Here is a 13,506-nt window from a genome sequence, read left to right on the forward strand (position 1 = left end):
TTAACATTTTCTTATGTGATCCCAAGACAAAGGAGATTTTGGGCTGGCTTCGTGCAGGTATTGTACAAGTACAGTGGATCAGTGTTTATCTAGACAGGCTGTTTTGTAGTGCCATCCTGGAGGGCTGTTCTTGATTATATTTTGTTTAACAATTTGAACACCAGTTTGGATGAAGATATTGAAAAGACATCCCTATCAGATTTATAAACAGTGAATGCTTGCAAGCTGGAAGGTGTAGAAAATATTTAGACAATTGAAACTATTGATTGAAAAATAACTTTCAAGTTGAAATGCAAAAAATAGTAAATAATTTAAGTTTAAATTTACATGGCACTTAAGATGGACCAGGTATTGGTCTAAGAACTTCATATGTTAATTCATTTCCACTTATAGTTACCCTTTAAGGTAGGTATTGAAACAAAGAGAAGTCAAGTAACTTATCCAAGGTTATACAGCTAGTAAGTGGCAAAATCAGGGTTTAAACTTAGGCTTTCTGGCCTGGCCGGGCGTGGCTCAGCGGTTGAGCGTCGACCTAGGATCCAGGCGATTGGGGTTCGATTCCCGGTCAGGGCACATGCTTGGGTTGTGGGCTCGATCAATGACTCTCTCATCATTGATGTTTCTCTCTCTCTCTCTCTCTCCTTTCCTCTTTCTAAAATCAATAAAGATATATTTAAACAAAAAACAAAAAAACTTAGGCTATCTGGCTTCACTGTCTGTAATCTTTAGTCACTGTACCATACTGCCTGCAAAAGAAATAAGAATTAAGCCCCATATTTAGGTTATTAAAATTAATTAGATTTAATAGCAGTTTATTTGAAAAAAATTCATTATGAACCTACAAACTGGTAATAAAGCTGCCAGATTAGCTCGTGCAGTCTTGGGCTTCATTATTAAAACTGGATCAACCAGATCATCTTTCAAATCCACCCTCACCCTTTACCCCATTGCTACTGTCTTAGTTAAGGCCCTTAGAGCTCCTGCCTTGACTATTTCAGTAGTACCCTAGTTTATCCTGTTGAATGTTCTTTCAGAAATGCAGTTCTGATTGTGTTACCCCCTTGTGTAAATCCCTTTATGCAAACAGGTTGCAAATTTGCTTCTCATATCCACTTGCAGGCATGCCAGTGTGTGTTTTGAAGGGTCTGTATAATGGTGGTCTTTTTATTACCTTTTAAAATTTTTCTGAATTATTTGGCTACATTTCCCTCTTAGCCAGCCATCATCCTACCAGGCTGTCGCTAACATTATTGGCCTTATCTCTTTGGCATTTGCATTTGCAACCTTTGGCATAAAGGTTAATTATCTTTCCTAGAATGTAGTGCCTGGTTATGAAAACAGTGGCTAGATGTAGTTTGGCCATTACAGAATACAGTGATACTGTTACCTTCACGTACTTACCAAACATGTATAAGGTTCTCACCTTGCACCTCATCACAGTATTCAGTGTCCAGGACAGAAAAATAAAGATGACACAGTCCCTGCTGTCGTAGCTGGGTCAGGTAGAGGAATACAAATATATAAGCAAGTATCGTGGATACAGTGATAGAAGTATCTACAGAGTTTAGGGTGGTGCACTTTTGTTGGGGGAGGCGCTGTTTGTGAAGGTTTTGCAGAGAAAGATACTCTTCGTCAGAATGGGGCAGGGGAGGCTGGAAGGAAGAGAAGGGAAAAAGGTCAGTTGTAAACTTCTTCCTCAAACGTTAACGCCTTAGCCTCTGTACTTGCTGTGAGATTTCAAGGGCTTCTGTATTGCACCCTGTCCACACTCCAGCCTTATCCTTGCTGCTCTACTTTTCCCCTGTGCCTCTCACATCAGCCCTGCTGAATTACTTAAGTTCCCTAGATGCTGCACTGTTTTGTTTGCCCCTTCGCCTCTTGCCTCTCCCTCCTTTCCCTTTCCTTTTCCCTCCTTCCTTCCCTCCCTTCCTGTAAATAATTATTTTATACCCTTTATGTACCAGACCCTGTTCACAGTGCTGGATACACAGCAATATACAACAGCTATAAACATAAAAACCAGCAATTCACACGTAATTAACTAATTAAATGTGCTAAGAAGGAAAAATAAGTAGGATATCTTCCCTTAGAGCTATCCAAAGATGGAATGAGTTGTCTTGGGAGGAATGAGTGTCCTTTTTTTTTTAAATCCTCACCCAAAGATATGTGGTTTTTATTTTATTTTTATTGCTTCTTAGAGATGGAGAGGGAGAGGAAGAGAAAGAGAAAGAGAAAGAAAGAAACATTGATTGGTTGCCTCTCATATGCGCCCAGCTGGGGATCAAACCGCAATCTCAGTATGTGCCCTAACTGGGAATTGAACCCTCGACCCTTTGGTGCCTGGTAGGATGCTCTAATCAACTGAGCCACACTGGCCAGGATGAGTGTCTTTCTTGTCATTAGGAGTGCTTGAATAGAAGTTGAATGATTATTTCCTAGATAACTTCTTCATTGAGTGGCAGGTTGGATTCAGATCTCTAAATCCTTCCAACCTGGGGAATCTACATGCTGGTTGGGCTACTAACCCTGAGCTTTGCACATCTAAAATACATGAATTTGTAATTCTGGGAAGGATCATTTAAACCCAGTAATTAAGTAGAAATACTCAAGAAGTGGTGGTGAGATATCGGCAACCTAAGGTTTCAAGACAATGGTAATTAGAAATGGTCAGGAGGCAGCTGCTTAGAAATAGTTCTCCCATTTTCTTTTAGATCAGGGGGTCCACAGGCCCACTGCCTGTTTTTGTAAATAAAGTTTATTGAAACATAGCCATGTCATGTGCTTACGTATTGTGTATGACCGCTTTACGCTACAGTGGCAGAGTTGAGCAGTTGGGACAGAGATCTTAGGTCTCTGAAATATTTACTATAAAACTAAGTCGTATATTTATGTGAATACTGTCAAACTTTAATGTAAGCTTACCAACCCCCCTACTTTAAATGACTGTTGGGAACAGGAAGTGAGTGAATCATGGCAGCTGTGTTGGGGAAAAGGGTAGGGCAATTTGATTATGTTCTATTTCAGACCTTCCTGGCCCACTAGGGCAAGAAGAGCTGGCCTCTGAAATGCTGGTAGGGACAGTTGGAACTGGGTTCGAGAACTTTAGCAGAAAGGAGCCCTGAATGAGAGATACTTGGCGCTATGTCTTTCCAGTACCAATTGGAACTGAGCTAGACATGAGTGTTTTGTGTGTGTGTGTGTATGTGTAGGGGAGAGGTTGGCATTAAAGGATGGAACTACCCTGCCTTCACTTTACTCTGATTTCTGGGGTTTACTATAAAAAATTTCCTTCCCAGACCCTATCCTCAGGTACAATCACTTCTTCTGAGCAGTAAAATGCGCTAAGTGAGAACAGCAGGTTAAGAGAAGAGGGATCCAAGGAGTGGCTGCTGTATTAGGTAAGATGGTCAGGGAGGCTTCTTTATTATTGTCTTCTAACTGGTTTTATCTTTCTGACTCTTTAAAGGCAAGGGTTAGATCTTAAGGATCTCTCTACAGTACTTGGCTGGATGCATCATAGATGTTCCACAGATGTCTACTGAAGAAATGAATTTTACCTGGATAAAGATACTTAATGAGGAATGTGGGAGGCACTTTGTGGAGGGTCCTGGAGGAAACAAAGCATTTATTTCTCTGGCTATATTTAGGGCCAAAAGGTCAGAGATAGTGACACTTTAAATCCATTTTCAATCCGTTTTCTTGTTTTTCCTGGGTAGAGGCTTGATCTTAGCCAGTAGTTCTTTTTAGGAGGATTCTGCCTGGTGAAACTTACCTTAAGTATACACAGGACTTTTCAAAGTGCTTTGGCTGACTTGATATTTTTGCTTTGAGGTAGGCTGGACTGACATTTTTTCAGAGAAATGAAATGATATATAGAGAAGATGAGTGACTTGGTGAAACAGGATAGCATTCTAAAAATAATATGGACTTTATTTTTAAATATATCTTTATTGATTTCAGAGAGAGGAAGGGAGAGAGAAACATCTATGAGAGTCATTGATTGGCTGCCTCCTGCATGTCCCAGATTGGGGACCGAGCCCACAATCCAGGCATGTGCCCTGACCGGGAATTGAACCGCTATCTCCTGGGTCCTAGGTTGATGCTCAGCCACTGAGCCAATAATATGGACTTTAGAAGTACACTCACCCAAGGATATGTATATGCCTCCACTGATTCTAGAGAGAAAAATGGAGAGCGAGGAGGAACATTGGCATGAGAGAGAAACATTGATTGGTCACCTCCTTCCTCCCCTCCTAAGCCTTGACTGGGAACCCAACCCCCAGCTCTGGTTCGACCCCTGACTGGGAATTAAACCCTCAGCCTGTTGGTGTACAGGACAGTGCTCCAACCAATTTAGCCACACGGCCAGGGCATATTGTTTTTCATGGATGAGAAAACCTCGGAGAAGTAATTTAAGAAAAAGTACACAGTAGATCTGAGATCCCTAGAAAGCATGTATATTAAGTACTTAATATATTGTCTGTAGTATAGTAGCGCTCAATTTGTGATTGCCCTTTATTTGTTCCCTTTATATGTTGTTGTTGGTCTATGTATAATCAGAACTGCTCACTTTGTAAAAACACTTTAAGAGTTTGTAGGGAGATGATTCTATACAATGGGAAGAATTCTGGATAGAGAGTCAAGAGACTAATGTGCTGGAGAAATCACAGTGTTTACTTCTAAGTCTCAGTTCCTTCATTTTTAAAATAAAGAGATTGGGTCTACAAGGTGGTTTTATTTTAAATAAAAACTGTGAAACTATTTCTCTAGTCTTATGGGGGAAGCCCAATATGTTAAGAAGCTAAAATCATTGTCTAACCACTGTGCTGTATACCTGAAACTAATACAAAATAATATTGAATGTAAACCGTCATTGAAAAATAAAACTTAGGTTTAAAAAAAAAAAAAAGAGCCTGGCCGGGTGCGGCTCAACGCTTGAGCATCGACCTAGGATCCAGGAGATCGGGGTTCGATTACCGGTCAGGGCACATGCCCGGGTTGCGGGCTAGGCAGCCGATCAGTGACTCTCTCATCATTGATGTTTCTATCTCTCTCTCTCCCCCTCTTTTCCTCTCTCTGAAATTAATAAAGATATATTTAAAAAGAAAAAAGACTAAAGTCAGTTGCTTTGGTTGACTACATGCAGTTTAGAAGCTCAGCCTGCTGAAATCTCCCCTGCTGTCTTTTCCATAGATGAGGGGGTTTGCTGAGCCCCGTTTGAAAACCAGTGGACTAAATGACTTTTTAGCTGCGTGTTGGCTCTGAAATCCCATTCTAAGGAGTGGAAGAAAATCCAAAAATATTTTCTTCTCTAATATTTGGTACAATAACTAGAGCTAGATAGCTAGAGAGAGTAGTGAGGTCAATTTTTTTCTTTTTTCTTTTCTTGGTATTTTTGTCCTATTTCCATGGCATAGTCCTGAAAGCCAGCAGGGACATTGTCTAACAGGGAAAAGCACTGTGATTGCGACTTGTGCAGGTGGCATAGGGCTTGGGATGAGATCATTGAGGGCAGTATCACAGGACCTGGTATCTGCTGGCTGGATTTCTTCTTGCCAATTGTTTTCTCCTTTGTAACCCATGAGTAGCTTATTGACATCATTTTTATTATTTTCTGTTAATGGTTAGTGCCAAAGGGCTGACCAGCCATTTGGTAATTAGGGGGTTCATCCGGCCATTCATCAAACTTTAAGCATTAGTTATATGCTAGGCTTCCTGTGGGTTCTAAGAACACAGTGCTGAATAAGAAACGTTGGAGAGACAAAATGAGCAAATAAAACTTGAGTGCAGGGTGGTAAGTGCTGTGATGGGACCAATACAGCAGACCTTGGGAGCAAGGAAGGCCCTCTTCTGGCTTGAGGTTTGGGGAAGGAGGTACTGCAGGAGCCTCCAGGAGGAGGTATTGTCCAAGGTGGGATTTGAAGAAAAAAGGAGGAATTACCAAGGAGTTACCAATCAAGCTAGTAAAAGCCCACAGGGAAAGACAGAGTGCAAGGGTTGTGGGTCTGCAAGAGTGTAGAGCTGCTGCAGAGTTTGAAGATGAGGCTGAAGAAATAGGCCAGATCGTGAAGGACTATTCAGGCCATGTTGGGGGAGTTTGGACTTCATTCTGAGAGCGAGGATCTTTAAAGGATTTTGAGTAGTGGTGTGTGACAACTCCTTATATTTCCAGTAAGTATTTCCTGTATATTTCCTGGGCATAGCTTTCTCATTCCTTGTGCTGTACTGGTTGACTCATTATCAGCCTTGACTAGAACATGTAAAATTGACACTAAAAGCCATATGAATAGAAAAGCAATATAATTCTTGGACTCTACTAATTCAGAATTATAATTTATAGATGGGGCTATATGAAAGTAACATTTCCCTCTCTGCAAAAGGGACTTGTGTATGAAAATGGTATTATAAACTGGTATAAAGATTTGTTGAGAGGAACGTTTCAGTTTGGGGTAAGCTGGTTTTGTTAAAAACAGCTTTATTGAGATATAATTTATATATAATAAATTGGTTCATTTCTTTAAAGAGTACAATTTAATGGCTTTCTAGCATATTTATGAGGATAAGCTATTTTACAGCACTTGGAGGAGCATCATATATCATTTGTCTTCCAATAATTGCGGTGCCAGTGCAGATCCTTTATATATAACTTTATAGATCCTTTATAAATCAATCTCACATTGATTTTTTTTAGAGAGAGTGGAAGGGATGGGAGAGGGGGAGAGAGAAAAACTTATAAATGTGAGAGACACACAATGATTGGTTGCCTCCGCCATGTTACCCCGACCAGGGGCAGGGATCAAAGGTACGAACCTCCAACCCAGGTATGTGCCCTTGACCAGGAATCAAACCCGTGACTCCCCAGTGTGCTCTGACCACGGAGCCATGCCAGCCAGGGCAGGTTGGTGTCCCCCCTCACACTTAGGATTTTCTTCCTCTTTGTTCTTGAGGATGAGGAAGCTTATAGGCTGGGAAAAGGAGACAGGGAGACCGAAAGAAACGAAGATGACAGAGAAAGCTGTGCCCAGAGTGGTGGAGTGGTGGGGAGGGAAATAATCTGGGAGAGGGCAAGATCTGAGAGGCTGAGGGAGGGAGGCTCTAGAATGCCAACCCTCCAAGGCCTTGGTGTTTTTTGAGTTGAGCATGGGCTCCATCTGGTGGCTCTAGGCTTAAAGTGCAATCAGTGACTGGAAGGGATCTTGGGGGTCTGAGATAAATGACGTTGGGCATCTCTTCAGATTCCACGAAAGGCCGTTTCTCCTTTACCCTGGGTTTTTTTATGGAACCATTGGTGAGAGAATTGGGGAACGTCCGGCCTTTGGGTCGAATATGGCCTGTGAACTCATTTGGTCTGGCCCTGTCAAGGCAAATGCAGGCAGGAACGAAATTCAGTAAATCTAGGAGCTTTTTTCGTAGCTAATTTTTAAGTTGATAATTTCATATGGCCTGTGAGTGATGTTATAAAAATCAAATGGCTGTTTGCAGAAAAAAGGTTCCCCACCCCTGGCTTAAACCATGGTTTCCTCCCTCCTAAATCCTTAGTTTTAGATATAATCTTTGATTATAGATATTTGTTCTTTTCTAATATATGCATTCAATGCTATATATTTGTCTCTAATTATTGCTTTTGCTACACCCCACAAATTTTGATAAAGTATTTTTATTTTCATTCAGTTCAAAATATTTTTTAAAATTTGAGATTTCTTTGACCAGTGTGTTTAGAAGCGTGTTGTTTAGTCTTCAGGTATTTGGGGGTAGCCCAGCTATTTTTCTGGTATTGATTTCTATTTTAATTCCATTGTGATCTGAGAGCATCACACAGTGTGTGATTTCTCTTGTTTTCAACTTGTTAAGGTGTGTTTTATGGTCCAGAATGTGGTCTGTGTTGGTGAATGTTCCGTGGGAAATGTATTTTCTGCTGTTGTAGCAGTCTATACATGTTCTTTATATCCAGTTGATTGATGGCATTATTGAGTGTAACTATCCTTACTGATTTTCTGTTAGGTCTGTCCATTTATGATAGAAGGATGTGGAGCTTTCCAGCTGTAGTAGTGGATTCATCAGTTTCTCCTTGCAGTTCTATCAATTTTTGCCTCATGTATTTTGATGCTCTGTTTTAAGATGCATACGTATGTATGAAGGACTATTGCATCTTCTTCCAGAATTGATCCCTTAGGTAATCATTAAGGGATCAATTTACCTGATAACTTTCCTTGCTCTGAAGTTGGCTGTCTGAAATTAATGGAGCTACTCCAGCCTTCTTTTGATTACTGTTAACATGGGGATAGCTTTCACCATTCCTTTACTTTTAATCTATATGTCTCCATTAAAATTTAAAATAGGTTTTTGGTAGACAATATATGGTTGGGTCTTGATTTTTTATCCACTCTGACAATCTCTTTTAATTGGTATAGACAATTGATGTTTAAAGTGATTATGTAGTTGGATTAATGTTTACCATGCCTGTTACTGCTTTGTTTGTTGCCCTTGTTTTTTGTTTTCTATTTCTGCCTTTGGTGGCTTTAATTGAGCATTTTATCTGGTTCCATTTTTTTCCCCCTTCTTAGCATATCAATTAAACTTTGCCTTAGTGGTTGCCCTAGAGTTAGTACAAGTACCTTATAATAACAAAATAATCCTAATTTAATTTCTTCCTCCTGTCCCTTGTATCATTGCTGTTGTTTACTTCACATATAAATTATGTCCATTTAATACATTGTTGCTATTATTATTTTGAACAGTTATCTGTTAGATCAATTAAGAGTACAGAAAATTAGACCCTGGTCTGCTAGCTCAGTTGGTTAGAGCACGGTCCTGATACGCCAAGGTTGTGGGTTTGTTACCCAGTCAGCACATACAAGAATCAACCAATGAGTGCAAGTAAGTGGGACAGCAAATAGCTGTCTCTCTCCTCTCTCTGAAATCAATTTTTAAAAAATTAAAAATTTTATTTTACTTTCACTCATTCCTTGTTTAATGCTCTTCCTTTCTTTTGTAGCCTGAGTTTTTGATCTGTATCGTTTTCCTTCTCACTGAAGAATTTAACATTTCTTTCAAGGCAGGCTGACTGGCAACAGATCTTCTCAGTTTTTATTTGAGAAAGCATATCTCCTTCACTTTTAAAAAAATCTTCACCCAAGGAAATTTTTTTCCATTGCTTTTCTGGGAGAATGATGGGGCGGGGGTGGGGGTGGGGGTTGGAGAAAGAGAGACATCGATGTGAGAACGACAAATTGATTGGTTGCCTCCTGAACATACCCCTACTGGGGCTGGGGATCGAGCCTGCAACTGAGGTATGTGCCCTTGGCCGGAATCGAACTTGGGACCCTTCAGTCTGTGGGCCAACGCTCTAACCACTGAGCAAAACCAGCTAGGGCATTTATTTATTTAATTTTGAGAGGGAGGGAGGGAGGGAGGGAAACATCAACGTGAAGGAGAAACATTGGTTGTTTGCTTCTCATACACACCCCAACCAGGGACTGAACCTGCAACCTAGGTATGTGCCCTGACTGGGAATCGAACCCTCAACCTTTTGGTGTAGGGGACAGCACTCCAACCGAGCCACACCAGCCAGGGCACTGGTGGCATTCTTCATTAGGCTGAAACTAGATGCCAGCTCATTTTCAGCCATAAAGAACCACTTATCGTGTAGGTTTACTCAGAGTAGAGTACTTGCTATGTTTTAGGCACATGCAGATTTCATGGAGCTGACATGCAGATTTTATATTTGCTGCCTGACATGCATTATGCTTTCCTTCTGTAGAGTGATAATGGTCTCCAGCTGCCAAAGAAGGTTGTGGATGCCAAGAGAAAGGTAACCGTTTCTCATCCCCTCGAGTGGACTTGGACGCTTCTACGAGTTCACACTGGCTGGCAGTAGACATGGCCGAGTTCACAAACTTCAAGGATACTGCCTCCAGCCGCCACCTGCGGTTTAAGTTGCAGAGTCTCAGCCGCCGCCTTGATGAGCTGGAAGAAGCCACCAAAAACCTCCAGAAAGCAGAGGATGAGCTCCTGGATCTCCAGGACAAGGTGATTCAGGCGGAAGGCAGCAACTCCAGCATGCTGGCTGAGATTGAAGTGCTGCGTCAGCGAGTGCTGAGAATCGAAGGCAAGGATGAGGAAATTAAGAGAGCAGAGGACCTGTGTCAGCTGATGAAGGAGAAACTCGAAGAGGAGGAGAACCTCACCCGGGAGCTGAAGTCCGAGATTGAGCGGCTTCAGAAACGAATGGCCGAGCTTGAGAAGCTAGAGGAGGCCTTCAGCAGGAGTAAGAATGACTGTACCCAACTCTGTTTGAGCCTGAATGAGGAGAGAAACCTCACGAAGAAAATCTCCTCTGAGCTGGAAATGCTCAGGAGCAAAGTGAAAGAGCTGGAATCTTCTGAGGACCGCCTGGATAAAACTGAGCAGAGCTTAGTGTCAGAGTTAGAAAAGCTGAAATCCTTAACTCTGAGCTTTGTAAGTGAGAGGAAATACTTGAATGAGAAGGAGAGAGAAAATGAGAAACTTATAAAAGAGCTCATGCAGAAACTGGAGCAGAACAAAAAAGTGAACCGGGATTATACAAGGAATGCTTCTAACCTGGAAAGGAACGACCTCCGGATTGAGGATGGCATCCCTTCCACGCTGCCGTCTAAAGAATCCAGAAGGAAGGGCAGCCTAGACTATCTGAAGCAGGTAGAGAATGAAACAAGAAATAAATCGGAAAATGAAAAGAACCGAAATCAGGAAGACAATAAAGTCAAAGACCTTAACCAAGAGGTGGAGAAGCTGAAGACGCAAATCAGACATTTTGAATCCTTGGAAGAGGAGCTTAAGAAAATGAGGGCCAAAAATAATGACCTGCAGGATAATTACTTGAGTGAACAAAATAAAAACAGACTCTTAGCCAGCCAGCTGGAGGAGATAAAGCTGCAAATCAAGAAACAAAAAGAGCTAGAGAATGGAGAGCTCGAAGGGGAAGATGCTTTCCTGTCCAGCAAAGGTAGGCACGAGAGGACTAAGTTCAGAGGCCACGGGAATGAGGTGTCTGTGTCCAAGCACACATCTCGGGAACTGTCCCCTCAGCATAAGCGGGAAAGGCACCGAAACAGGGAGTTTGCTCTTAATAATGAAAACTATTCTCTGAGCAACAGGCAGGTTTCCTCTCCCGGTTTCACCAACAGGAGGGCAGCCAAAGCTTCCAACATAGGGGCAGGTACAGATAGTGGGACTCAAGAGACAAAGAGAACTGAAGATCGATTTGCATCCAGCTCCTCTCAGAGTGAAGGGAGGAAGTCCAGGGAGCAGCCGTCGGTGCTAAGCCGCTACCCCCCAGCTGCTCAGGAGCACAATAAAGTTTGGAAGGGTACTCCCAAGCCAGGTACTGAGAGTGGGTTGAAGGGAAAAGTAGAGAAAACAACACGAACATTTAGTGATACCCCTCATGGATCTGTTCCCAATGACATACAGGGTAGAACTGACAAGGCTCCTGACACCTCAACGGAGGCCCTCTTTGGCAAGAGGGGGCAGGTGTCTAGCAATGGAAGTCAAGTAACTCAGGCTGCAGACACTGGCAGTTCTAAGGCCATTGGCGCTCTGGCCTCATCTCGAAGATCTTCCTCAGAAGGGCTCTCTAAGAGCAAAAAGGCTGCCAATGGCCCAGAGGTTGATACCAGTTCCCAAAATTCCAAGGCTTCACTTTTATCAAAGTATCCGTATAGCTCCAGAAGCCAAGAGAACATTCTTCAGGGTTTTTCAACCCCAAATAAAGGAATTGATCAGTCTGTAGCAGTTGTGATGGAAGACAGCAGTCAGCATGAGGCCCTGAGGTGTCGAGTCATCAAATCTAGTGACAGAGAGAAGCCAGACTCAGACGATGACATGGACATGACATCTCTTGTTACTGCCAAATTGGTAAACACAACCATTACCCCGGAGCCAGAGCACAAACAACAGCCCACCTCTAGAGAGAAAGCCAAATCTCGAGGGGGCCTTAGAACCAACTTGTTTGAGAATGATAAAGATGTCGGGACAGAAAATGAAGCTCTGAAACCTGTCAGAGCCTCCACCAATGCCGTGGAGTTCCCAGAGGCCAACGGTGCTGGGGTAAAAAGGCCCTTCAGCCCCAGAGAAGCCTTGCGGTCTAGAGCCGTCATCAAACCTGTCATCATTGATAAAGATGTGAAAAAAATCATGGGAGGGTCTGGAACTGAGGCTGCATTGGAGAAACAGAAATCCACCTCCAAACCAGGGCCAAACAAAGTGACAAGTAGCATTACTATCTACCCTTCTGACAGCAGCAGCAACAGCAGTAGCCCTAGAGCCACCCCAGGTGAGGCCCCGCGGGAGAGGCACACATCCACCAGCAACATCCAGGTTGGGCAACCAGAGCTCACGTCAGTTAGCAACCATGTCAGCTCCCCCTTTGAGCTCTCCATTCACAAACATGACATCACCTTGCAGTTCACAGAAGCTGAAAGAATGGGAGACGGGCCCCTAAAGAACAGGTCTGAAACAGTGGTCTCTCGGAGCAGCATTATAATCAAGCCATCGGACCCGGTGGAGAGGAATAATCATGCACCTCCTGCAGAGACAATCAGGTGGAAAAGCCATAGTGCCCCTTCAGAGGTGAGCCCTTCAGATGCCAGGCACGTTACTGTGCGGAATGCCTGGAGGAGCAGGCGAGATTTGAACTCTTTAGAAGATCCCCCAGCTCAAATGGGTAAAAATGTGGCATCTACCAATGCCTACACCCAGAGGTCTTCCGTAGACTATTCAGAGCTTGAACAGCCCAAGTCGTACCTTTTAGAGCAGGGTACTCGAAGGGCAGGGAACCCAGGGGATGCCCCTGAGCTCTCTTCTAGAAGGACCCAAAGTAGCCTCACTGTGTCAGAGACGCTCACTCGGCGGAATCGGGTAGGGGATGCTGTCACAGCTGCCGCCTGGAACCACTTGGCAGGCATGGTAAGTCCCTCTTCTTTCCTTCTCTCCCCCCCCTTCTGCTGTCCCTTCCCACTTTCCTTTTCTCCTTTGCCCCCTCTGTCCTGGCCCATGTGAGTCAGGATTATGTAGACTGTGGGGCTGGGAAACAGTGGGTGGCTCAGAGAACTGTTGAAAATAAAGGTAGGTTTGTCCTTAAAGAATAAAGGAGCATGAATTTCCAAAATCCTTTTCCCAGTTGGTCTCCTCCATTTGCCTTCATGTACGGAGGCCTCAGAGAAGGAGATGGGGCCTCTACTCTCTTGGTTTGCCAGGGTAGCCAGCAGAGCTCCCTCTCTGGCTCCACAGAGCAGCACCTAGAAACACAAGCAGCTTCAGCTGCTGGGAAGCTCTGAGCGAGAAGAGGAAGCCCAACGCCCTTTCTGTAGAGCAGGGGTGGGAGCCTGGGGAAGGAGTTCTTGGCTGCCTCAGTTCAGACAGCGGATCTTTGCCATATACGGGGTGAGGAGAGCTAGGGCTTACACTGGGCCTACTTCATAGACTTTATGCCTGAGCATCTTTTTACCCCAGACACCTGTCAAGCCC

General features: G+C 43.3%; 1 protein-coding gene across 7 annotated transcripts in view; it reads left to right on the forward strand.

Annotated features, from left to right (window-relative positions):
• Window positions 1-13,506, forward strand: part of LUZP1 (leucine zipper protein 1) — a 90,956-nt gene that overhangs the window by 45,481 nt on the left and 31,969 nt on the right. For all 7 annotated transcript variants that reach the window (XR_015715006.1, XR_001603318.2, XR_001603317.2 and 4 more), the window contains one exon: window positions 9,761-12,945. Coding sequence is in view for 1 of the 7 variants with exons in the window: in XM_016214591.2 (XP_016070077.2) it covers window positions 9,880-12,945 (3,066 nt within the window). In the remaining 6 variants the exon portion in view is untranslated. The remainder of the gene's footprint in view (window positions 1-9,760; window positions 12,946-13,506) is intronic.

This window comes from Miniopterus natalensis, chromosome 9, assembly GCF_054644295.1.
Source record: "Miniopterus natalensis isolate mMinNat1 chromosome 9, mMinNat1.hap1, whole genome shotgun sequence".
In the NCBI taxonomy this organism is placed as follows: domain Eukaryota; kingdom Metazoa; phylum Chordata; class Mammalia; order Chiroptera; family Miniopteridae; genus Miniopterus; species Miniopterus natalensis.